Genomic DNA, 25,241 nt, shown 5'->3' on the forward strand with positions numbered 1-25,241 from the left:
TGGGCTTGGCCTTGGCTAGTGGTGGGTCCATCTTGGAGCTGGCTGGCATTGGCTCTGTTGGACATGGGGGAAGCTTCCAGCAGCTTCTCATAGAAGCCGCCCCTGTAACCCTCTGCTACCACAACCTTGCCACACAAACCCAACCCAATATTTTGGTAAAAAGTTATTTCCGGAAGTGAAAATACCTTTGTTAAAATCGTAATTGTGCTTTTCCTGTTGAGTGTCCTTCCAAGAAACCCGGCGCTTCTATTTTGGTAAGAAAGCACACACGTTCGTAAAGGTGACCGACCGCCTTAGGGCAGCGTGTTTGTTCCTTGCACCTGCTCAGCAAGGACTTAGCGGTGTCTGGTGGCTGAGCGCTGGCCGGAGATGCTGCCCGATGTCCGAGAGCGCAACGAGAGGAGCAGAGCGGGGAGCAGGAGCCTTGAGCCCGGGAAGAGGAGGGAGAGAGGAGATGGATGTGGGTGAATTGAAACAACGGTGCTGTTCGGAAGGGTGTGGAAGGGGGGTGAGAGCGGAGAAGGCTGGAACTGGAGCAGCTGGAGGCCCACAGCGACGGGGCTTAGGCTGGGGAGGGGAATGGTGTCGTTCTCCACAGGCACTGGGAGGAGAGAGTGGAGACCCACCATTGCCACGTTGCATCTGACGGTCCGCGCGCCTCACGGTACCGTGGAAACGCAGCCGCTCCCCTCACCGGCGCGGAGGAGCCGGTCCCGGCCCGTCTCGGACCACTGACAGCACCCGTCCTCCGCCCCTCACCATCCCCAGCCCGCCCCGGTGAGGCGGCCCCGCGGCAGACGGCGGGCGGGCGCTGCCTTCCCCTCACGGCCGGTTGGCGGCGGGCAGGGCGCGGCCGCGGCGCCTGTCAGGAGGCGGCGGTTGGCGGGGAGGGGGGGGGGAAGGCGGTCGGCTGTGGGGGAGCGGAGCGGGGCGGGACGGGACGGGACCGGGCGGCCTCCCCGCGGGGGAGCGGGGAAGGCTCGGCCGCCCCCTCCGGCTCCGGGCAGCGCGGGGCCGCGCGGCCGCCCCCGAGGATGTTTAACCGGGCCGTGAGCCGGCTCAGCAGGAAGCGCCCGCCGTCAGGTAAGGGGGGGGGGGGGGGGTAAGAGGGCGGCCACCCCCCCGGCCCCGGCTGCTCCCGCCTGAGGAAGTGCCGCCGGGAGGGGAAGGGCTGCGCTTCTCCCTCGCTCCCGACCCAGCGTCGGGCAAGGAAAGCGCGGCCGAGCCCCCTCCCGGCGGCGGGGCGAGGGTTGGGGGCGGCCTGGCCGGGAGCCGGTCTCCCGCCCTTTCGGCTGAGGGGAGCCGCGCGAGCCCGCGCTCCTCGCTCGGGTCCGTTAACCCGGGCCGCGCCGGCTCCTCCGCCCGCCTCGCCGGTCCCCGCTGGGCTCAGCGGGCTTCGGCACACCCGCAGGGCGGTTCGCCTTGCTGCGGACCTGTCCCCTCGATCGTCAGCCTGGTGTCCGGCGTGGCGTGGCGTGGCTCTGCCCGGGCTTGCGCCGGACCCGGGGGCCGCGTTACCGGCGCGATGAGATGCATTAACCAGCCGGGCTCGGGAAGGAACCGCGGTTCTTCCCACTCCAGCAGCTGCGCGCAAGAGGGAACTGGATCCTGCTGGGGCTTATGCCTCATCAGCCGAATTTTAATTGCGAACCGCTGCCCGCCGCTGTCGTCGGTAGCGAGGCGATAGCCCGGAACACCGGAGCGTGATTGTTCCAGCTCTGAATTGACTTTGAGGAGTTTGCCGTTGGAGGGAGCGTCTTAAACCGGGAGTTACGGAAGGCGGAATGAATGTCGGACTGCACAGTTCCCTCCGCAGACAGGCGTTGTAACGTGTTTGTGCTGTTACGGGGCATCTCATGGCGCGGTGCCTCTGATGCTGTAAGTCTGTCGATTCGAAGCGGGTGATAGGTATCCTTGCTAAAACAGTTGGGGTAAAAGTTACAAACTCAGAATTCCAGAAAATAACGCTACATTTTATAACCTACAGTAAGAAGTTACAATCTTTCTAAGAAAAGCCAAATGCGGTGTTTGTCTACAGCTGGGCTTTTTTTAAAGGATATATGTCTGGTGAACGCTTCCAGAGATGCTGCGAAAGCGGAACGTCCCTCTAGTTTCCTTCCTTATAGTTAAAAGTGGAATCCAGTAGCCATCTGTTGTTAGAGACAGTCAAAAGAGGATGTTGAGGCTCATGCTTTGAACAACCAAAGCATGCAAAGGACAGCCCTTCTGTAGTGAAAAGGTCTAAAATTTAGCTGCTACTAAGAAAAAATTGTTGTGTGAGGATTCATCCAGTGGCACTTGGATACATGGAAAGTAAGGGAATTTTCCCTTTTCAGCTGCCTACTGACGAAGTTGCCTACTCTTTCATAACCTTGGATTTATTAATTCCAGACTGGTGATTGTGGCTGGATAGGCATTCTGGTGACCGTAGGAAAAGACAAGGTATTCAGAGTACTTGTAAAGTAATAAAAAAGGTTTGTGGCTCGCAGCTTTATGATCCAGGTGAAAAAGCGGGAAATGCAGGCAGTGTGATCAGAAGTTCTTCCAGAAGAAATTGAGAAGGCTTTCTCTTAATGTTGTATATTAACGTTTAAATACAGAATAAGGAATATGCTATTTATATGGTGCTTTTGTCCTATCTACTGTTTGTGTGCCAGTTGTCTTTTGTTAAGGAGTTTGCAAAAGGTGTGTGTGGGAAAGAGGCAGTTAGAATAGGCATTTAGGTAAGGGATCCATGCAACAGGATGCTGTGAAGCGTGTGAGTCTGTGCTGTTTGATATGGTGCCATGCAGGCCACTGCATCAACAGTTTGAGAATGACAGCAGCTTGGGAAACCGTTGTGGTGCGTAGTCCTTCTGGAAAGCAGATGGATTAGCATGACTGACTCAATTAGCTGTATCTGAATCTCTGAAAGTTTGATGGGTTTCCACACTTTTTTGTGCTTTTCGAAAGCAAGGGCCGGAACCATGAGTTTTGACTTGCAAAGTTGTATATTTTTATGTTATTGACACCTTCTGCGGTTTCAGTCCAAGCTCCTGTTTGGAGAATGCAAATATTTTCCATTTTTGATACCATGCTTCAACAGATAATTACAGTGTTATTAACGCTGCACTTACTGTTATATCTATCGTTTACAAAGAGCCTTTATCCGCAGTCCAATGCGGCAGTACTATTGTGCGATGGGGGAAGGCAGCTTCTATAAGATTCTTCTCTAAAATAATGCTCTAGCTAATGTAACTGCCTATTTGTTGGCTTGGTATGGGGTTCTTCTCTAAAATAATGGTGCTATTAAAATAAGCATGTAATCATTTACTGCTTTTGTAGAAGCAGCTGGCCACTGCACATCATGCAAGCAGTTGTGTTATGGTTGTACACTCAGTGGAAAGTTTGCTTCAGCAGAGACTCTATGACTGTTCTCCGCTGTGCATGCTTTGTTGGCTTTCTCTGCCTCTTGGTTTCTAACCAGCATAAAAGATAGCAAGTGCTCTTGTATGACAGAAATGTAGTTAGCGTATTTATCATCTGTTGTACATTCTGTGTGTTACTTTTACAGAAATATTGGTGAAGAGCTGCCATTTTGTAATACCCTTTTTGATGCATAAAATTATCTCTCAGTTTTCAGTAACAGCAAATGTCTGCCTTCCTCATTTAAATGATCATACTAACGTATACATTTTGGTTGTCAAATGTTGGTATCAAGCTTGTTATTTCCAGGTGTATATTACTAAACTTTGTCACTGATGATTTTAACAGAAGAAAGTTACCTTTATAAATAGCAAACAGAGATAAATAGGTTTCAGGAGGGTCATTCATGTAATGACACTTATTGCGGTATTGCCTTCTAAAATAAATTGTTTCAGACTTTCATTAAATTGTACTTCAGTGGAAGTATCATTTTTAAGGTAGTTTAGCAATGTGGGGATATGGATTTGGGGATTAGCTTCTTGAGTCATTTGTGGGGAAAACCTCTTTCCTATCCTCTAAGCTCTTAAAAAAATTCTAGAAATCACACATCAAATCTGCTAAATGAAACCAGCATGTGGAGTGGAAAGTTATGATCCTAATTGGGGGAGGTCACTTTTGTATTAGAAAAAATGTTTGTGATGGTGTATTTAATGGGACACAATAAAAATACCCAGCAGTTCTAATATCCTTGTAAAATTTCAGGGTGTTGCCTACTGTCATGTGCAGCCTATTTACATTTGCGCTGAAGGGCAATGTTAATGTTTTATGGTGGTTGCAAAGGAACACTGAACACGGGGATTAATGGTGCTCAGCCCGGAGGGAGAAAGCCTGATCAATGCCATGCCCAGCAGAGAGACCTGAGCCCTCCAGGACTGTTGGCACATTCCCTGGCATCGCTTTGGCCCCTGCCAGCTGTGTTGCCCCCAGCACAGCTGGCAGGATGGTACCAGCCAGGTGATGTCCCCAGCAGGCTGTTTGGATGCAGTTACTGTGTTTTTTGGGGGACTGCTCAGGACAGGAGCTGTGCTGCACTGCCCGATGGCAGGATCCAAAAGCGTTCTCTGGTCTCTCGTGTTTATTATGTACAAGCGGTCCGAGGGTCTGCCTCCATTGTGACACTACGGTTGGTGTCCCCTGCCTCGGTGTGGACTGATGCTGGGAGCTGTAGCCCGGGCTGAGCTGGGATTGCGGCTGCTAGTGGCACCCGTGCCGGCTCGGCAGAGCTGCCCAGCACCTGCGACATCCCGTAGCCTCTGCTCTGGGGAACTGCGAGCTTGAATCAGTGAGGCCAGGGCTAAATGAAAGGGTTGCATTGTATGAGCAATGGACAGGCAAGCCTCATCTCAGTAGCACAGTATGTTTTGGGTTGTGGGCAGGTGGTTAAGTGAAGAAACAAACTGTAACAGAGTCCTGTACAGCAAGGCTCAGCAGAACGGACATTAAGAAGTTGTGTGGGTCCTCCCTCCAAAACCAAATTTTTCTCTACTAAGGCCGTAGGAGGAGAAGGTAGGGAGAAAGGAAGCAGGGTCATAGAAGAATGCAGGGTTTGGAGGGTGACGAGGAGGAGCGGGGGGGAACGTAAACAGTGGATGGAGCTGGGTTGTGCTGGGTAGGCTGGACGTGAGAGGAAGCTGGGGAGAATGGTGATTAGGGAGGAGAGAGAATGGCCAGCAGTAGAATGAGAGATCAGTGAAAGCAGCTGAGGGGAAGCAGATCGATGTGTCCTGGGTGCGTGGAAGCACTTGTTCCGGCCTTTGTCTGCTCACCAGAAATATTTTTAGGTTCTCATGGCGCTGGGTCTGCCCTGTATTGCATTGGCTCATTGAAATACATGCTTTTCAAAGTAATCATTAATGTCCGCTTAAAATTTGGCTGGAAAAGAAACACTAGAAATAAAATCTCACTCACATAAGTTCTGTGCTAAATCATATATTAAATAAGGGACTGGCCTGGTTCTTCAGGCCATTAGCAGCTGTACACATAGAGCTGCCATTCTGCTTGGAGATGAGAGTGTGTAACGAGATTCAAGCTCCTCAGAGGTAATTGTGTTCTGCTCCAACGTACTTGGCTATTCCCACTTAAATCTCACAGATTTTACTGAGATTAGAAGCCCAGATACTTTGAGTCAGTTTCCTAAAATAAATTTTGCAAGCAATAATCAAGAACCACATCCTTTTGCATGAGGGGAGGGGAAACTGAGGCACAGTTAACTCACTGTACTCTTGTGTCATGTATGAAATCTGCTGTAGTGGTTTGGAGACAATCCTCAGGTTCTGACTCATGACCTTTAGCAGAGTTTTCTTATACAGAGCTGTAGGCATACTTATTGCTTTGGAGACCAATCTGTCACAGTCCTTACCCAAATTGGTTATGATCTTGGATCCTGAAAGGTTTTGTGCAGGCATAGAGTTGTGCATTCATTGTGTAAGAAATTTTAGGTTGGTGCTGTAACTGCATCGTAGAATTACAGCAGGACAGGCAAAGGAGAGACAGGATTTACACATGAAATATGTAGCCTGCAGTGACCATTTGCTCAATCATTTTAGATGCGTTCCTTCCTTTTACGTCTGTATTTACTTGGGGCACGAGTATAGATCTCTCAGTGTTAGGCAATGGGTATGGAATCCATGGCTCCAGAAAGTTTACCTCTTTTCCAGCTTTGTAATTTCTCCTGTATAAAAAAAACTCATTCCTATCAAGGAAGGAGATGTTCATTCATTTAAAACAGTGGTCCATCTCACTGTTAGAAAAACAAACAGAGTCTACAGGTCCCTACCAACCAAAACTCAGTAGGCTTTGCTGTCTGTCGTGCCAATATTTTGTAGGGCTTTAACCTTAGCATTTATCATTCTAGCTACCGGCTAAAAGGGCATCTGATAGTATAGCTCTGCATAGATAGTTTTTTGAGATACTTGCTGAGGTTTAGTTTCATGGTGGAGGAAGGGTTTTTTAACAGAGCTTAAGCAGAAGTTACTAAGATCCACATTTCCAATAAGCTGCTGGGAGAAACGAAGGGGTTATAAAAATAAATAGAACCTGTATTGATTACAGTAAGAGTTTTGTGCACCTTTCCAGTGTGTAGTGACCTGAAGTGGAGCTCTTAGCCTGACTTCTCATGGCCTGCATTCCTGCTGTCTTCCCTGGGTATTTTGGGTGTGAGAAGAAAGGAGGCCAAGTGCTTTATGTCTGTTTTAGTTTTTCAGATCAACAGGAATATTCCTGGAATCTTCCCAAGTAATAGGTTTTCTCATGGGTAGCCAGCAAACCATTTTTTTGGCATCAACAGCCTTGGATGTAACATACTTGTCCCTAGGATAGAAAAATTCAAAAATGTATACCATCTTTCCTATCTGTGAGAAGGCTGGCTGACAGATAAGATGTTGGCACAGTCCAGCACACCTTATAAAAGCAGAATTTCAGTGGACTTGAAAACAAACAAGCAAATGGAAAAAACACCCAAATACCAGTTGCCCAATAGCAGGTTGACTCAGCTGGAATGAGGCTCCTCTGCCAGCTGTCTTTCCTCCTGTTAGACTGGGTTAACATATTGGACTTGTTCTCCTGCTAAACAAAGCATTATTTTTCTTTCTCTCTTTGCCTTTTCCCAACCTCCAGTCATGATTCTTTTCTTAAAAATAAATTTCATGTCTGTGACTGACCAGGATTTGTTTTGTAGAAGCTAATGTCGTTGACAGTGCCAGAACAAAAGGCAAATGGTCCTTTTACTACACAGGCTGCGGTCATTGTGTTCCACAGGCAAAAGGTGCTTGAACTCCTATAAAATAGTGACAGTGCCTACTTACATACTCATGAATTATATAACTGCAAGGCATTTTTGCCTCTTTATAGGCAAAGAAGAATTCAAATATATGTGTGTGTTTATTTTCAGTTTTGTGGTATTTCCTTTAAGGAGAGCAGCTGTAATCCAAGGATGCAGAGGACAATGGGGAAGAAATGTATGTGACATGCATCACTTCTAACGAAGATGGTGTTTTTTTCAATTTTTTCCAGAGATAAATGACAGCGAGGGTCACCCAAGCAGCAGCCATCAAACCTTGAAAGGAACCTCAAAATGGGCTACATCACTGGAGAACCTCCTTGAAGATCCAGAAGGAGTGAAACGATTTAGGGTTGCTATATTAACTATGGATATTTATATAAACCAAAATTAGGATTTAGAGCTGAATGAGTCTCAGCATAAATGGTGCAGGTGTGCCAGTGCTGTAAGCACACAGGCATGCATCCTTCTAGATACCTACCCTGAGCAGAGGTGGCAGAGTTGGAGCTGTGGCATTTGCTGAGCTTCTGAGGTAGTGCCTTTTGCCCACTGGCACTGCAGCTTGCTGTCACGGAACATGGCACGTGGAAGACTTTTGGTTGCATCTTTCTAATCAGATCTATCAGCTGTTGCAAGGATTAACAAATTACTGTTGGATAAACTACAGTCCTTGAGCCACTGATCTCTCTTGCCAAGCATTATTTATCACTGAGGATTGATCCCATGCTCTTTATTCTCGTATGTTGTCCTTACTTAAGCAGCGGGTTACCACTACCAGCTCCTCAGCCTGATAACTCTTGTGTGGCTCTTATTGTGTGTTGCAGCAGCTGTACTGAAAAGAATTCCCTTTACTACAAAGTGTGGGCTTGTGCAGCTCAAAATGCAGGCTTGAGGCTTAATTAGGTGAGGGTGGCAAGTTGGTTTCTCAAGGCCTTGCCATATTAGCTGTAGGAATAGGAACTACCTACTTGAGTATGGTTTTGCCATACCAAGCAATGATAAAATGTGCTGGGTTTCCTGCCAGACTGGTTTGAAAAGTGATGTAAACTAGAATTACAAAACACTGTGATTAAGAATTCTTTAAAAAAAAAAAGTAATCTCGATGCTGTTTAATTCTTGGCATTACTTAATCTCTCTTTTCTAACACTTGAAAGAGAAAACTGATGATCCCTGAGCTATAAATATTTCAGTCATTATGTTTTACAGAGAAATTTAATGTAGATTTTTTCCACGTTTTAAAACATGCCTCACTTTTGGAGGAGTGTGCTTTGTTTAAACACTGTCTAGAGAACGCAAATACGTCTTCTGCTTTAGTTGACTTAAGTGAATTTATTGCCACTGATGATCATGTTTAGAAACACTTTTATTTGTAGAGATTTTACTCATTATAAAATCAGAAAGATACTAGATGAGAATCTCAAGTGATCTGTGACTCTCATTAAAATAGTTCATTATACTCACCTGCTAATGAATTCATATATTTTTGGATTTCCCTTTGAGCAATGACTGTAAAATTGCTCAAGTTATTTAAGGGAGACTGAAGAAACCCTTCTTGTTAGTTACTGACACGCTCTGAGATTAAATGTAGCTCTTCGTTCTCCTGAAATGTGCTTTCAAAGTGCTGAATGTATGATTGTTCATTTGTGTCTTGGTAGTGTGCAGATGCACTAATGCAGTGGTTCTGTTACACTGTACTATGTAAACTCATACCATGGTAAAACTAGCCGTAGGCAGCTTATAGTTTTAATAGCTATAGTAGGAAGAGAGAAGAACAATTGAGAAATTGGATCCTAATGTTTGTTTGTTTGTTTTTCTTTTCCCTAGGAATTTTTAAAGAAAGAATTTAGTGAAGAAAATGTTTTGTTCTGGCTAGCATGTGAAGAATTTAAGAAAACACAGGGAAAAAAACAGGTATGTTTCCTAAATAAATTTTACTTGTCAACAAAGTTTCCCTAGTGGAGCTGGAGCTATAATGTTTCTGTTGCATAAGATGCTTCATTTGAGTGCAAATAAATATGTTTGAAGGAATTGCACCGAAAGCACGGTGGTGGAATTGTTTGGAAACAAAGCTGGTTCTATTTCAAACCAAAACAAAATGCTGAAATTGTCAAGTTTCCCATGTTTTGAAAACTCTGAACTTTTTGTTGTTGCTTGGGAATAGCAAAAGGTTTAATTCAGTGATGTTGCATCATCTTGCTTGAAAATATATTCATTCAGGACATTTTTTAAAGCATAGCGGCTATTACATGAAAATATACACCATTATTATAAATTTAGTGGAACATAAAAATAACAATCAGCGCAAACAAAATGTTTTACAATACCAAAAAGAAAAGTTTTGCCTTATCAAATTACAAGTTACAAAACAAAAGAAGTTGAGCGTCCATTTAGACTTTTTTGTTTCAATATTTATTGAAATTAACATATACCTGCAGATCGTTTTCGTTTTCATGAAAGTATATTTTTCTAGTAGAAAATATTCTATTGGAATGAGCCACCTCCAGTTTTTTCCACTGCTTGGATCTTGGTCTACATTTAGATCCACCAGGAACACAGGATCCACTTTCATATTTAGGCTTTGAAGCCTATAGAGTCAGGCCTAAAATATGTACTGTGTTTTGTTTGATTGTTTCTGAAAAAATTTTTGTGATTTTTTTTCTTTTTCTTTTTTTTTTTTTTTTGAGAAATTCCAGATTTATTTGATCTTTGAGACAAGGATTCTGTGAGTATGAAAAGAAGTAGTTTCAAAATTCCAGCTGAGCATCACTGTCCTTGAGAGTCAGACTCCTAAATCCCATAAGCCCTTTTTTTGAAATCCCACTTTTACACTTTTCACATGTGTGCAGCTCTTGTTGCCAAAGGGAGCATTTTAGAAGGCAACAGGTGCAAATGTACAGCCCCTTTGCACTCTTCTGGCCAAAGTAAGCAGAGTACCATGAGGAGGTGAGGCTGGGAAAATGGCACTTAAATCTGCTTCAAATGGGACCGTAAGTGCTTTGACTAACATCAGAAATGGCAGGGAATAGGAATCAGGTGGGGGAACTGGGCTGCTAGGGGTGTTACGAAGTGCAGGCATAAGAGAGCTGCATCTGGACTGCGGGATTCCTCTCTTAAGGTCAGTCAAATATCGTCAACTGAAACTGTTTCCCAGTAGATTTTCAACAAAAGAAAATATCCCTGGATTTTCAACAACACATATTTTTGAGAGGGGAGACTACTTTCTGTAAATGTTCTCTATTTTGCACTGAAAAAGCATACCCTTCAAAACAATTTGCTTGTTTCAGTTGTGAATATTTTTCAGTATTGATAAATCTATCAATAATACAGAAATAATAATTATTGCAAGAAGAGGAAAATGTTCAATTTGACTGCACACTTTGTAATATTTAGCACTGTTTCAGCTTTGTGCATTTAGCTACTTCCCTCCCTCATTAAGGTCCATGCGTGCAGACACTCTTCAGAAAAGAGCAGCTAATCAGGCTATTTTTCTGTGAGATGCAAGGCCTAAAGAGAAATAAAGTAAATGAGACAGGATAAAAGAAGGAACTGTGCTAGGTGCCACCATGACGGCAGCAATATCGGTAGCTGGAGTGAGGCCAGGAGTTCTCCTTTCCCCTTGCCTGTAAGGGAATGTTTCAGCTGCAGCCTATCTGGGTTGCACTGGGAGCCACCTCCTGTCTGGGCGAGCGTGGTTCCATCAGTCCCACTGACCTGGCTCTGCTTCGGCACAAGCTGCAGATCTCGTTATTGTGAGTTTGTGACAAAGCATTTCCTCTCTTTTGTCCCCAGATGTCCATACAACGTCTTGGCTGGTATGTTCGATATGCTGGGCTGGGGATCTAGGTATTCTTGATCTCTCTCCCTACTCCATTAAAATAATTTGCTTTCTGAGCTGGTGGAGCAGAAGCCAGCATCACAGTCCACAGCCAAATGGGAAGAACCCTTTGCTTTGTACAGGGCAGATGTTTTTTCTTTGTATGTCGTACAGTGTCCTTGCCAAGAGGTATGTAGCTTTTTCTTGATACCCCTTGGACAGGTATCAAATTGCATTTTAAAGTGGAAATGAAAGTGGAAAATCCTTCTGTAAGGTCCCACATTTTGCAATGGGATAATAATCCTATTTTCCCTTGCTAAATAATTTCCATCTTTTTAGCTATTTTAGGATTGCGCATGCTAGTGCAGGAAATGGTAAACTGTTGTATAGAGACAGTAACTTAATGAATTCTTGAGTGAATTGCCAAGTGGATGGACAGAGACTTAACTAGGTTCCATTTAGCTTAATTATTCAGTACCAGTCATTACACAGTATGGTCAATCTGGAGTCTAGTACTGCCAAAGCTATTACAGCTGGCTAGAATAAATGTGCTTTAGAATGACACAGACTTACAGTAAATTTTTATAGCTACTGCTTATGGATGGCTTTGTCTAGATAATTTACAAAGCTAGAAAAAGCACTAAAATTAGAAATCTTTCCAGTGTTTATAACAGTATGAAGTATGAATTTGTCTTCTGAAAGCGACTCTTGCAGAAATCACTTTGTATCTATCTAATGTGAGCAAAGTATTCTAAAAACAACCTTATACTTATTTTACAACCTGCTTCTCATTAAAACTGGTTTACCACAGAAACTAGCTTATAGACACTTAGACTTTTGGTCAGATGAAGTTGATTTCAATTTAACCCAGTTCATATGAGATTTTTTTTCCCCATTGTGAAAGCAGAAGATAAACTTTTCAGTACTTGACATGAGAGTGTTAGCGTGGGGTTTTTCTTGGGCAGTTTCAACTTTCACAAAGGTCACCGTCTGGCCAGTGGATTAAATATCCATTGTGCCTAGTGTTATTGTCATCCCTTCAGTGTCAGCTGGGAGCAGCGTTTGGTTTTGTATAGGCTGCTATACCATTAGGTATAATGTTATATATTAGGTACAATATATATAGCCACCATTAGGGTGGTTGGCTCAGTAAATGTGCTGTCCTTCCCTCATGTCCTTTCTGGTCTTCACAGGTAGATGCAGGCTCACCCTGCTCCTGCTTTTTGTTGGTTGCAGACTGTCTAACTGTGTTAGTGCTGTTCTGAGAAAATATCCTGGGCCTTTCCTCACAGCTTATTAAATTTGGTTCAGTTGTTACTCTAACCACAGTCACATGGGCTCTGCCTAGAAGCTGACTTATATCAAGCCGACACAGGCAGATCTTGCAAGATGCTGTGCAGATACATCTTCTCTGTCCCCTTCCTCTTGAATGTGAACTGCTATGCAGCCGGGATTGCTAGATCACGGGACGAGAGGGAGCCACCGGCAAGAAGAAACCAGGCCCTTGACTGTTGTGTTGGCTCTAGACTAGTGGTGGGAGCGCTTAGTCAGGAGAAAGCAGAAATGTAGTTCAGACCAGACTGCTCCAAGAGTTTGTGTTTGTTTTCCTGTTTGGGTGAACTAACAAAAAATGCATGCATGTTTCAGGGAGCAGGAGAGATTTTCAGCATCTGCAGAGCTAGACACCGAGCAGACTATGTTACTGGACTAGGCAGGTTTTAGATGGACTGGATTCAGCCTATCTTCTTGCAGTATGGAAGCACAAACTCCTCCCCCCAGCTCAAGACACATCTCTGTAGTTTTAAAAAAAGTATATTCTTTCTTCATCATTCCTTTAAAATTGAAGTTAAAATAGAAATGTAATTTTTAGCGAAGACTGAGGAAGGAATTAGGTCAAGTCCACTTGTAGCAGTGAGCTCTGCTGCCACCCATATGGTCCTCATCTTAGGACACATTTAATTATTGAAATGGGAGTGGTGGGGATAAGTGAATAAAATTTAACTTTAAATATTTTATTGGAGTTAGTCATATGCTGTTGCGTTTGTGACTGTTAATGAAATAAACAACATCCATTGTACTACTTCCCAAGGTTTAAGTGTTTCTTCTCTTGCAGCTGAGCTTTAAAAATAAATTACAGGTTATAATAAGTGCTTTAAACTACAGGGAATCTTTTCAGCTATTGCTAAAACCCACCAAAATACCCATGTCGAGAAGTTTTGTAGAGAACAATTTCAGAACAAAGTATACCTATTCAAGAGTTTCTTTTGCCACTTCCCATGTGTAATGTGGCAATGGTTAAGCAGAACTGGGTAATGCTGCACAGCTGCTAACTGCTGGAGCCTGTTCTGATGAGCATCTGGGAGTTCCATTCACCTCATTTGGGAACCACACAGGCTTGAGAGCTGAATTTGACCTTAGGAAAGGAAGTGGGAAAGAATATTGTATCCACTTGAAATAGTGAGGGGGATTTCTATAGACAGAACTTTGTACTCCAAATGGGAATTTGGCACGGATGCTGGGGTGAGCACGCAGATGTAAGTGAGAAGTGCCAGAAATCCTTTAATAACCACCTGTGAACAAGATCCCAGTGTAAGTGTTGTTTAGATTCCAGAGTCGAGTCCCCTGTGCTGAGGCATTAGTTTCAGGCTGACGCAGAACAAAGAATGCCGCCCACTGAATGGGGAACATTGCTGTCTCTTCTCCCTGAACCTGGCTCTCCCTGAATGTCATTTGCAGGATGCATAAACATACTGGCAGCTTTAACTGTACTTTCTTCAAAAAAAAAAAAAAAAAAAAAATTGTAGTTAAACTGATGCTCTACTACTGAAGCATAGATGTAGAGTAACAGTTGTTCCATGTGGAGCAGAACCTGTAATGTTTGACTGTGCGTTTCCATATTTACTATAAAGCCAGGTCCCCTGCGCCTCTCTAACAACCCCCTCTCCCTACCAGGGTGCTTTCGCTTCCTTTCTTTGTCATTCTTCCCTGCAAAATCCAGAGATCCTTCCCATTTTGCCAGCCTCCCACACATTCTCTTGTTCCCCTCTGTGTTCTTTAAACTTCCCCACAGTACTTCTAGTTTCATGTTTCCCCTCAAGCCTTGCTCTGCTCTTTCTCGGCAGTGCCCAGCTTGCTTCTGTGTTCCTTGAGCCAGCAGCACCTTGTGTTGTGCCTGAGATGGAGCTATGTGTGCATTGATTAGCCAGCTGCTAAGTACATGCTGGCAGTTCAAGTAAATGACTTTTGAACATATACTGCAGCTTCTCCCTCAGCGCACACACTGCTTTTTCTCCCCTTTTCCTTTCTCTTGCCACTCTTTTCCATTGAATCAGTAGGAGGGTAATTATTTCTTAGTCCTTTGCCCCTCTCTTAAATATGGTTCAATTGGACAGCAGGTTCAAAAGTTATTTAGGTAGGACTGACAGTCAGTACAATCGCTTATGCTTGCTCATGCGATAATAGCTAAAGGTACCTTTACTGTGTCTGCATTAGGGTATTAACCTTACCAGTTAAAGCCATCATAACTCTGATCGATTGGATTAACTGCTCATTGAGAACAGACATGGCTGACCCAGTCCTCCCTGATCTGTGAAACTGAAAAGATCAGCAATTGTTAAAAACACTTCATTGTGACCTAATGCACCTGACACATGATGTTCTACCCATCAGATGAATAATCTGTTTTAAAAAGGAATACTCCTGGAAAATGTGTGTCCCCTTCAGCAGTGAGAGAGTTAACTCTTTAGGCCTTGTGAATTGTCAAACACATGTAGCTTTTCTTCTAATTATCCCCAAATGTTGATTCTCAGCTGTAAAACATGAAAGAAATTCTGTGACTCCTTCATGGACAAGGATTTAAATGCTTCCTTCTTCAAGCCCACTTCCCATCAAAGACACAGCCCTTTAGTTGGTGCTGGTCTGGAGATGTGGTTGCCCATTAGATGTGCAATGGGGAACGCTGACGAGTACCCGTGGCTTGGGATTGTACAGTGCCTGCTCCTGCATGGGCCTCATTTTCAGTAAGCAGAATTCACATTGCAACAGGAGGCTTGCCTCTCTTCTCCCCCGCTGGCTTTCTCTTATCCGACCTTCTGGTCAAGGGGGAGCTTGCATTGAATTTCAGAGGACTGTGACCACTCATTTACTGCTTTGAAGCTTAAAGATGCCAGGTTGAGTCAAAATGTTATCACTGTTACTGATTTATCAAGAGAAGAACACTGAAACAGGATTGCTGAAATCAGGGCAAACACTAACAAACAGCTTTATGCAAGTCACACCTATCCTTATTTATCAGCTTTCAGAGGCTCTTGAGAGTCTTATCTTTACCATTAGCCAAGCTGCTGGTTTTTTTTAATCGTGTAGTCAGTGTTGCATGTGAGCTGCCCTAAGGTAAAAACGTAGTTATGACAAAGCATGTAGTATGACAAGGTTATCTAGCAGTAGCATGGATTATACACTGATTTTGCTTAGTTTTGCCTTACAGTAAGAGTAAGTTTCCACAGTGTTTTTTCCTCTGGGTTCCTTGTGCATACTGATTATCTGTTAGTAAAAATAGTCTTCTAAATAGTGAAGACAAGGCCTAGCTGATGATGCTGAGCAGTTTTACACTGGATACTCGGATTCAAACATCACAACCTGCTGTTTGACCTAAGTGCTGAATACTGGAAGCTTCCACTGACGTCAGTGCAGCAGTTGGCCTGCAGAGATGTTTTTCCTCCAGTACAAATGAATATACACAAATAAGCTATTGTATGTATATTTGTTTTGTTACTTGTTTTCTTTTTTAATTCAGATTATGTTTTGGGTTTAGGATTTAAACCTCAAGAAGTAAGTGACCTAGAGCAGTCTCCAACAAAACATTAACAAATATGGACAATATTCCCACAGCAAATAATTCTTTAAATAAATATGTCCTTTTGCAGATGCAAGAAAAAGCTAAAGAAATTTATATGACTTTCCTGTCCAGTAAAGCTTCCTCCCAAGTCAATGTTGAAGGGCAGTCCCGTTTGAATGAGACCATTTTGGAGACACCTCACCCTCTCATGTTTCAGAAGCTCCAGGACCAGGTAAAGTTATTTTCTTCAAGAACAGAGTTTTTTTAGGTTTTGTCTGCTTTTAGTGGACTCTGCTTTCTAAGCACAAGCTAGTGTAGGAAGTTGGGAACGTGCCTACTGCTAACTGTGGCTTGGATTGAATAGGTAGGCATGGAGCTGGGTTGCTTCCGTACTGGCGATATTAATGCAGCCACTCTGAGGGTGGATGCACTGTATCCCAGGTTCTTGGCCCCATCTACCTAGGGCCAATTAGTTAAGACACTCAGTGCAGCCATGCTGATTCCAGTTCAGGACTTCCCTGGAAAATTGGATGAAGTTTTCTCCTGGGTTCCTCTGCTGGTAGCTTGAGAATCACCCAGCTGACTAGCTTTGTGCCTACGTTTTCCTGTGTATTCACTTGAGCTGAGTCATTGCTGATGTTTGTTTCTGTAGTTGCCACTGGTTTCCCTGAGAGCTCAAGATTCTTCACTTTGCTTTGTTTTGGTATTTATATTGATATGAATATAATGCATTTTCCTGAAAAGTCTCCTCTTCTGTAACACAAAACTTAAAAGAGGGGTTGGTATCTGCTTTGCCTTTTCCTACAGAACTTGGGAGGTCTGGCAGAAATTAGGTGACGTTTTGCAGGCATGTCTTTTGGTGGTAAATTTTCTTGCTATTTAGCTTATTTTAAAGCATAAGTTATGAAGTGACTCATTCTTATCTGAGGCTTTCCAGCACTTGCAGTCTGGACTATTTCTAATTTCTGTACCATCCTCAGGACTACCTGTATTTTCCATTTGGCTCCTTCTTTTGTGGAGAAACAGCACACTGATTTAAATAGTGTTTTCAATGCATTTCACATCAGGTGTTGAATAAGTTAGTTGGGCACTGGCTGGGACAATTGAAGCAGTCTGAAGAGCAAAGGCTCTGCTGTCTTTCAAACAGGTTCCAAGTCATTAGCAGTGGAAATGTCTGAAACTCAATTTCCATGTGAAGAAATAAAGTTTTTCATGGATGAACTTGGGGGAAGGGAAGGAAAATGTTCTGGTAAATCTAAGCACTGCAGTTTAGGCTGGGTGATTACGAGAGTGAAGCTGGAGAGACTACTGGAGTTAAAATGTTTTGCAGTTTCACAAATGAGCATGCACATGAACAGCCAGGGATTAGTAATACCTGAATTGGAAACACACTAGACCAGTGGTAGAGGAATCCCACTAGTGTGGGAAGAAAGTCTGTGAACTTTTAAAACCAAATGCAGAGCATTTCTACATTGTTGCAGGTTTCAACCACTTAAAGCTTCTGTTTATTGCTGTTAGATAATAGTTCAAGAAGAGTTATGGTCTTCTCTAGTTTTCAATCCTTATAAAGTTATGAAGAGTGGTATAATTTGTTCTCTAAAGAACAGTGTTAACTACTGCTGGCACTGTGTGTCTGAAGTATAAAAAGGCAGAGCTTGAAAGCCACAGTCTGGTCTACAACATTACTGGTAACTAGCACTTCAGTTCTCCAGAGACCTACTGATTTAAATGGGGCTACTTGTGGGGAGTGGTTTTGTGCTCATGGGATGGCCTTAAACAAATAGCTTGGAGGCAGTTGTTCATGCTGAATAAAGTGGGGTTAGTGGTTCATAGAAATCTGTAGATGTCAAAATACTTATGGGGTAAGTGTTCCTGCTCCACAGAGGTGATGAGAGGAGGGGAGGGAAAAAGACAATTCTGCTTTTGCATGTGATCATAAACTCTGTCTGTCCTGTGCATTTGGCTGACCAGACTCCAGAAGGTTTTGATCTTACAGTGCTCTTTCTCTCTGGGAGATGCTTTAAATGATACCAGGAACAAGAGGGGTCTAAGTTCTTAACACCGACTTATGGCGTTTTAAGGGGCAATATCTTCCTTACAGTTTTTTTTCCCTTGAGCTAGTTGGATAAATTTAATTATATTGTAGTTAGCCAGCACCAGGAGGTGTAATTTGACTTTGCTTAACTGCATTGATTTGGGTCTACACTGAGTGGGTGTTTTGGGATTTTTAGCCTTCCAATATGTAGCTTATAAAGCAAGATTTCTACTGTTTTAAATATGAACTTAAATATTTAAATATGTAAACAAACAGTCGTTAGTAAATGCTTCATGTAATTTATTTGCAAGGGGGATATTTCAGCAAACACACAGACCAGAACAGTCAAATTTTGTGTGTTTGCCTTTATCTGTCCAGGTTCCTTGAGGATGTGAAATGAAAAAGCAGTTTGAGGTTATTATTTTTTTTCTTCCTAACAAACAGTTGTATTACCCAGTTGTACTATGAGTTAGAAATGAGGCCCATAAAGATAAAGTTCCAGTTATCCACACATGGATTATCCACACATGTAGTTCAGAATCCAGAAATTCGTCTTGGAAATTTAGTTACTCTGAGTACCATAAAATGTAATCAGTCATGAAGCATGACTCAGAGAGGCTCCGCCAGTGAAATAATAGGCAGAGAGTGATGTAGGCTTTGGTTTTGCCTCAATTATAGTTTTGAGTTTTACTTTTTTCCTTCCCCTCTGTTTCAAGACCAAGCAAAATATAGTCATGACCTTGACACCTGAACAGATTCCAGGCTCCTCTCCCAAGCCCTTTTGTTTTGTTTTCAGAAAACTCCAAATGAGTTCTAGCTTTTTTGTCTGAAATGGGTATAAATAGAAGAGAAAACAGTTATGTTGAGGGATGAGCCTAAACTCAAGCCCAGGGAGATAATAGCTATACTCAGTGATGACTTCATGCTTCCATGCTGGCTGTATACTGGCTATGAGAAGAAGGGCAGGTCTTGGGCTAGTGAAAAGCCTAATAGCACAAATTTAATCCATCACCAATTTTAAACCACATTTTAACTGGCAAATTACATCTATACCAGATCAGCTCTTTGTGACAGGTACCTGGAGCATTTCTGATCTGGCCTGAGACCATTCTTGGTATTTGGTTGTGTAGTAGTCTAAAAAGGATGGGAAGATTGCTATAAGTTAAACCATTGGTTAAACATTGGTTAAACCAGTTGTTTCAGTCTAGGTTCAGTTTGAAGTTTTGGTACTTGTGTAAATTATCTAGAGGCTTTTCTTAATTATCCAGTGCTCTGCATATATAATGAGCTATTCTGTAATGTTCAAGAGTAACTGCAGTCAGAAAGGTGCCTAAAAGGTACCTCTTTTTCTTCAGCTCTGCTTCTTCCCTCTGAATATCTTCCAACTACCCTGCCAGAAGGACACCCTCGCTAGGTTTTACTCCTGGTGGCTTTGCAGGCCTAAGGCTGCTGTGGGAGGGGACCAGGTAACGTCCTGGCTTGTCCACACATGCAATTATCTGATCATCAGCTGCAGAACCCTACCTGGTGACCATGGCATGTGACCTTCCACCTTCAGTATTAGGTTTTGAAAGTTGGCTATTGTGAAAACCATAATCTGATTCTTAAACTAATATGGACATTATTGCAAAACGGTGACCGTGGAACTTGCAATATTGTTTGCTATGTGCAGCCCCTTTTGAGAGTTTGAAATGTGTTTTAATGTCATGCTTTTTAGTAATGTTTTAGTATTAACAGAACAAAAATACATTAGAGTTCATATACTGTCCTTCTCATTTAAAATCTAGTTTTACTTAGGTCATTGTTCTTGTGTTTTTTCCCCCCTCTTACCAGATATTCAATCTCATGAAATATGACAGCTACAGCCGGTTCTTAAAGTCAGAGATATTCCTAAACCATAAGAAGAGCGAGGAGCAAGAGGAGAACTCACCAGAGGCTCAGACTGCAGCTAAAAGAGCATCAAGAATTTACAACACATGATACAATGAATCTCTTAAGGAGAGGCAGTACAATAACTAAATTACACTCAGGAACAGTCTAGGTTTATGGCAGTTGCATTTAGGGCTTGAAAAGCTCAAAACCTTTTTAGGAGATACTTACCTTCTTAATTGCTTGAACGACTAATTGTTTTTGCATGATAGCTAATAACCAAGCACCCATGGGAAGACTGTTTCCTAGCTAAAAGGCTGAGGTATTCCTCCATAGCATGAATTGCATTTCATATTTTACAAGTTAAAATGCTTTCAATTTTTGTATTTTCTTTTGTGAGACACCATGATGATGAGAAATGGGAGATAGGTTGGTTGGTTTTTTATTTTTGCCTTGTAATTTTTATTTGTGACCAGATTTTACATCGTGAATTGCTGGGAGAAGCTACTGAGGAGTACATTTCACGTTACTTTGTGGATGAGTCATTCATAGCAAACTTAATCATGAAGGGACAGCATCTTTCAGGGTTAAGCTCAATCGAATCCAATCCCTTCCTATGTAACTTTGTTCTTTCAAGGTGCTATCTGTTTTGCTTTGCCTTTATTTTTTATTCAAAACACTTCTCTAATCATGATTTTAATTTCTGTATTTCTTAAATTTCCCCCTTTTTTTTCAGTAGACAATCACCTTCTTCAGAGGATGGAATAACCTGTATTCCCTTGGGAACAAAATCTCTTAAGATAGAGAGAATCTCTGAAGAACTTCTAACAGCCATTAGGAAACCTGACAGTTAATATCCCACTCTGGGCACACTGATTTCAGCAAAGCTTGACTCTGTCATGTCCTGCAGGTTGGCATAACATCAGTGTCAGATGCTGGTATTGGGAAGCATCTGGTCTCTCCTAGATCTCCTGAGCAATCCTGCTCTGTGCGGCAAGAATACTTTGGCAAAGGACCAACCAACAAAGTCTGGCTTTGTTTTACTAAAATCTTTCTACTAAAATCACCCTGCCTAATTTTGTTTGCCCCAGAGAAGTATTTCGGTGTTTCCTAATTGTAACTTTTGATAGCTGCAATGCAACAGGGGGTTGACGTTGTGATTTAGCCATTCTCACATCAAGCTTGAGAGGAAGGGGAATCGATTTCTGCCCAGAGCAATAAAAGATGAAATGTCAGGGTGGCAAAGGAAGACGCTCCCAATGAGCCTTCCGTATCGTCCTGGGACTGTGTCAGAGCTGCAAAGCACATTTTGGCATACAATTTTTTATGTGTTCGTATATTTTTTAATTAATTCACTGCAGTGTTACTAAATTGCAGTTTAAGTTGGGAAAGCCTATTAGCTATGTGCTCTATTTACAAGCTTTGCAGTGTGTAGTCTAGCTGTTTCACATTCTCTCATTATTTAATCCTTCATTTTTTGCACTGCTTTTCTTGAACTTTTGTTTATGTGCTGGCTAATCGTAAATGCACAGTTAGCTTTTGATTGTTTTATAGTTCTTTTTTGTCAGAAAGGCCAGATATGTTTTATACGTTACCATCACTATCAATGTTTTCAAACAAAGTCTAGATTGTAATTTTTGAGGATACAAACTCACTTGGTAGACTTGATTATTTCTTTAAACTCTGAGCCACTCTTGCAGGTAATATGTAAAGAACATTGCTTCCATGGGCTCTTCCCTAGTTAGATGTAAGAGCAGGAACAGGAGTTCCGATTCTTCCCCTAGAGCTAAATGGCCTGTTCATTTTTAGAAAATCAAAGAAGAGGTCAGTGCCTCCGTATGCATGTTTTAAGATGTAATTCTTATGCACTGAGTTAATTTTCCTTTTATGCTCTCAAAAGATTTAGTGGTGAAGTCATAATCTTGCTTCAGGCACTTTTCAGTGGTATTTGACCTCATACTTAAGTTGTATTTCAATGTTTTGCTGAATAGGAACAAAGTAAACACGTGCATGAATCCTTTTGTTGTGATGGGGCCTAGGCAATAGGACCATCCAGTTCTGGACCTGCCAACTATTTGTAACCTCAGGATTACCTCTTTTGAAAATTCACTGTAATAATGAACTCTTAATGCCTGCCACAGCAGAGGACAGAACTTCGATACCATTGAAGTCCTTGGGAATGGGCAGCTTAAACACATTTAGGAGTTGGGATTTGTCTCTTCCCAGTAAATGCAGCAGAAGTCTTAGTGATATCGAAAAATGCAGGGTGGGGACCCTCAGGGGAAAAATGCAGATGAGCTCTTACCACATTCATCACATGGATGCACAGTAGATTCATTTTTAATCATATTGATTTTAAAAACACATGAGTAAGGGAGAAGAGTCTTTGACTATCATGTTTTAAAATAATAATAATAAAAAATAAAACCAGAAGCTGTATGGACAATGGTAGGGCATTAAAGAGAGAAAATACTCGTTTGTAGCTGCTTATAAACAACATTTTCCTTGGCAATATGCTCCCTGTCAGGTACTGTCTTATTTGCTTGTTAAAGCAAATGCCCCATAGGAGTAGACACAAAGGTGCTTTACACTACTACCAAGCAAAAGTTACTCAAATGGAAATTATTTTTTAGCAGCATCTCAATGCCTATGTTGTTTATTTCAATACCTGTGATGTTACTAAGATAATATACCTAAATCCACAAAATTCTTAATCACTGAATTGCTCTTTTTCCTCAGAAGTAAAAAGCTCATTGCCCTGTTGGCTGTCTTTTTTGTGGTGTCTGGTTTTGGCTTGTTTTTTAGAAGAAAACCAACAACTAGACTTGCAAGGTGCAGAAATGAAAGGTTTTTTTCCTATCCATTAGATTATCTGTATTTTCCAGTAAAAGAGCAATCAAAATAAAACCACGCAAGCTGATGTCTGTAATTGCAGCATGTATATATGTGGAGAAGGTTATTTTGCTTCTGTTGATATTATCACTGATCAAACTTACTTTGTGAAATAGATTACATTTTCTCTATGTGGCGTATAACAAATTGCACCGACAGAAAAGGAACTGAGTTTCCCTGTAAGTAAATCCTGCATTCCAGGAACAACTGTAAACATTGCATGGAACCTCAGGCTGTAAGTGGGTACTCAGAGTTGCTTTTCGTAGAGATTAAAGGTAGGATCTCCTCCTTTTCATAGAACTTACACTGAAGGTATGAGCACAAAATGCAAGCAATAGAAGTTTCATGCCTGATTGCATGCCTTAAACTCTACCCTATTGTGTGTTTCTCAGCTAAAAATTAAAATATTCTACAAGTACACCAAATCAATGTGCTGACAGTCATTTTATGTTTTGAACAGTTTGGGCCAAGATCACTTCATATCCCACAGTTATCCCATTTTCTGCTTTAAGTCCCTGTTAACACAGTTGCTGTCATAGTATGTTTTCCTCTTGGAAGATCAGAAGATGGGATGACACTGTGGGTTTCACATCTGAGTGGGACGTTGTCTGAACAAATTGCAAAAGGTCACTTGAACAGCAGAAGATGCTTCTTTTACATTCTTCATCTCCCATTTCTTTGTTCCTGTTCCATTTCTTCCATTGTGCTTGCTTCAAGTTGCTAACCCATTGATGTGGAAAAGGAGGGTTTGAAAAACCGTAGGGAGGGAGAGAAAAAGGTTTGAATATTCAGGTTTGGATAACAGTTTGGAACGTGCTTATATTTTTACTGAAGATTCAGATTGATTTTTAAGTGGGTAGCATTTGCATCTGGGTTAAAAACTAATTAGGTCTATGATGCAGAGAGAGAGATCCCAAATCGTTCTATGATTCTGTGACTGTGGTTCAAAGCTGAAAAGGGATATATTCCCCCTTTTATAAATTTTGTGCGTTTATAACTTTTTTCATCCTAAACCAGAGCAGCAAGTCTTACAAAGTCACCCAGTTTTGCCAAATGTCTACCCCGACACACGTGACGGTTGTTGACGTGATAGTGTTCCTTTCGCTGTCCCAGAGGCAGTCCCTCTTGTTTTAAATCCAACACAGGTAATGTCCAAGGGCTTCAAGGGCTCTTTTGGCAGAGCCACAGTAAAAAGCAAGCTGCGGGGCATTCTTTATCCGAAGGATCTGTGTAACTTTACCGTATTGCCATACGAGCACTCAGCAGCAGCTGCGTGACTTCTCCTCACTCCAATTTAGCAGCTTTGCTATAATTAAGTGAAAGATGCTTTTCATCAGTGCTATTATATCTTGGCTTATCAGCGTGGCAAATCCATTTCAGTCAGGAGTTAAAAAGCCGATACTTAAGGGTTCGGGGACGGAGGGGAAGAAGTAGGGAAAGGCGTTTTACAGAATGCGGTGGTTCTCCGGATAAATGAAATGATAGCCAAATTTAACAGCACCCTCTCCTGGTTCTGGGCAGAATAACATGTAGGGACGCTGATCGTAGAGCAAGGATGCAAATAGAGGAAGGTCACAGCTGCTTGTTTCCTCAAACGTGATGGACTTGGTGGGCTTTCTGTAGGCGATCAATGCGGCTAAGTTAAGATATTGCACTAAAATACTGAAATGGCTCTGTTTTTCATTAACGGCAGTTGGTGTTGCTTTGATCAAAACTTAATCAAACCTCAAGGGGATCACTGTGTATAAGAAAACCGATGAAAATTGCTTTGAAAGCTGGCATTATTGAGCAGACAATGCTCTCGACCTCCTGAGCATACTTTGTGCTACAAAACAACTTTAGAAAAGGGCCAGCAGTTGTCCCTTCCCCCACTACTGTTCCTGCTTTGGGCCGTGCTCATTTGAATCGCTCAAAGACAGGACATTTCCTAAAGGAAACAGTGACCGGCATGCTGAGTATTGTAGCCCTGGCCCGGGGAACAGATGCTGTTACACGCTTTTATCTACCGTACTGTTCTATTGCTTTAGCTTTTCCAGAGGTAACATGCCTAAAAAGTCAAAACCATTGCCGGTCTGCATTCCCGTGTGACTCTTTGGCTTTGTAAAGCTTGTTTCACTTTACACCCAAATGTGCAAACCGGGAAAAAAGGTTGGCTGAGAAAAGCAGTGCTGCATGGGTAGGGACAGGGAAGGGGGAGCGTTACCCACCGTTTCGTGTCTCGGGCAAACACTGAAATTGCCGTCATCAATGGCATGTCCTGACACCGCGTGAGAAACGCATGGGGGCTTTTCATTTTCTTCGCAATATAAATTTCCGGCAGGGTCTGGCTCTTTTTTTCCTTACTGGACCATGGTTGCAGCAACTCCTCAGTGCGTGTTTTCCCGAAGGAATCCCAGGTTTGTCTGCGAGCTGTTCTACCCGGCCAGACCCCTCAGCCCAGGGGAAATCGTGGTGGTCAACGGGGCTTCAACAGAACGACGTGCCAGCGTGCAGTTCAGCTGGCAGGAGCAGAGCTAAAGTCGTATCAGCATTAACAAATGCGGTTTCCGTTTTC

At 42.5% G+C, this 25,241-nt stretch overlaps 1 protein-coding gene across 2 annotated transcripts; it reads left to right on the top strand.

Annotated features, from left to right (window-relative positions):
• The first annotated feature begins 900 nt into the window (after window positions 1–900).
• Window positions 901–23,112, top strand: RGS10 (regulator of G protein signaling 10). Of its 2 annotated transcripts, none has more exons than XM_030031064.1 (5): window positions 901–1,083; window positions 7,477–7,595; window positions 9,068–9,154; window positions 15,980–16,123; window positions 19,760–23,112. In XM_030031064.1, the coding sequence occupies exons 1-5, from the start codon at window positions 1,035–1,037 to the stop codon at window positions 19,904–19,906; spliced, it is 546 nt and encodes a 181-aa protein (XP_029886924.1). In that variant the 5' UTR covers window positions 901–1,034; the 3' UTR covers window positions 19,907–23,112. The 2 variants fall into 2 exon arrangements, with proteins under 2 accessions (XP_029886924.1, XP_040983075.1); XM_041127141.1 differs by lacking the exon at window positions 901–1,083 and adding an exon at window positions 2,078–2,313.
• Window positions 23,113–25,241: the final 2,129 nt, after the last annotated feature.

Source organism: Aquila chrysaetos, chromosome 11 (assembly GCF_900496995.4).
Source record: "Aquila chrysaetos chrysaetos chromosome 11, bAquChr1.4, whole genome shotgun sequence".
Classification (NCBI taxonomy): domain Eukaryota; kingdom Metazoa; phylum Chordata; class Aves; order Accipitriformes; family Accipitridae; genus Aquila; species Aquila chrysaetos.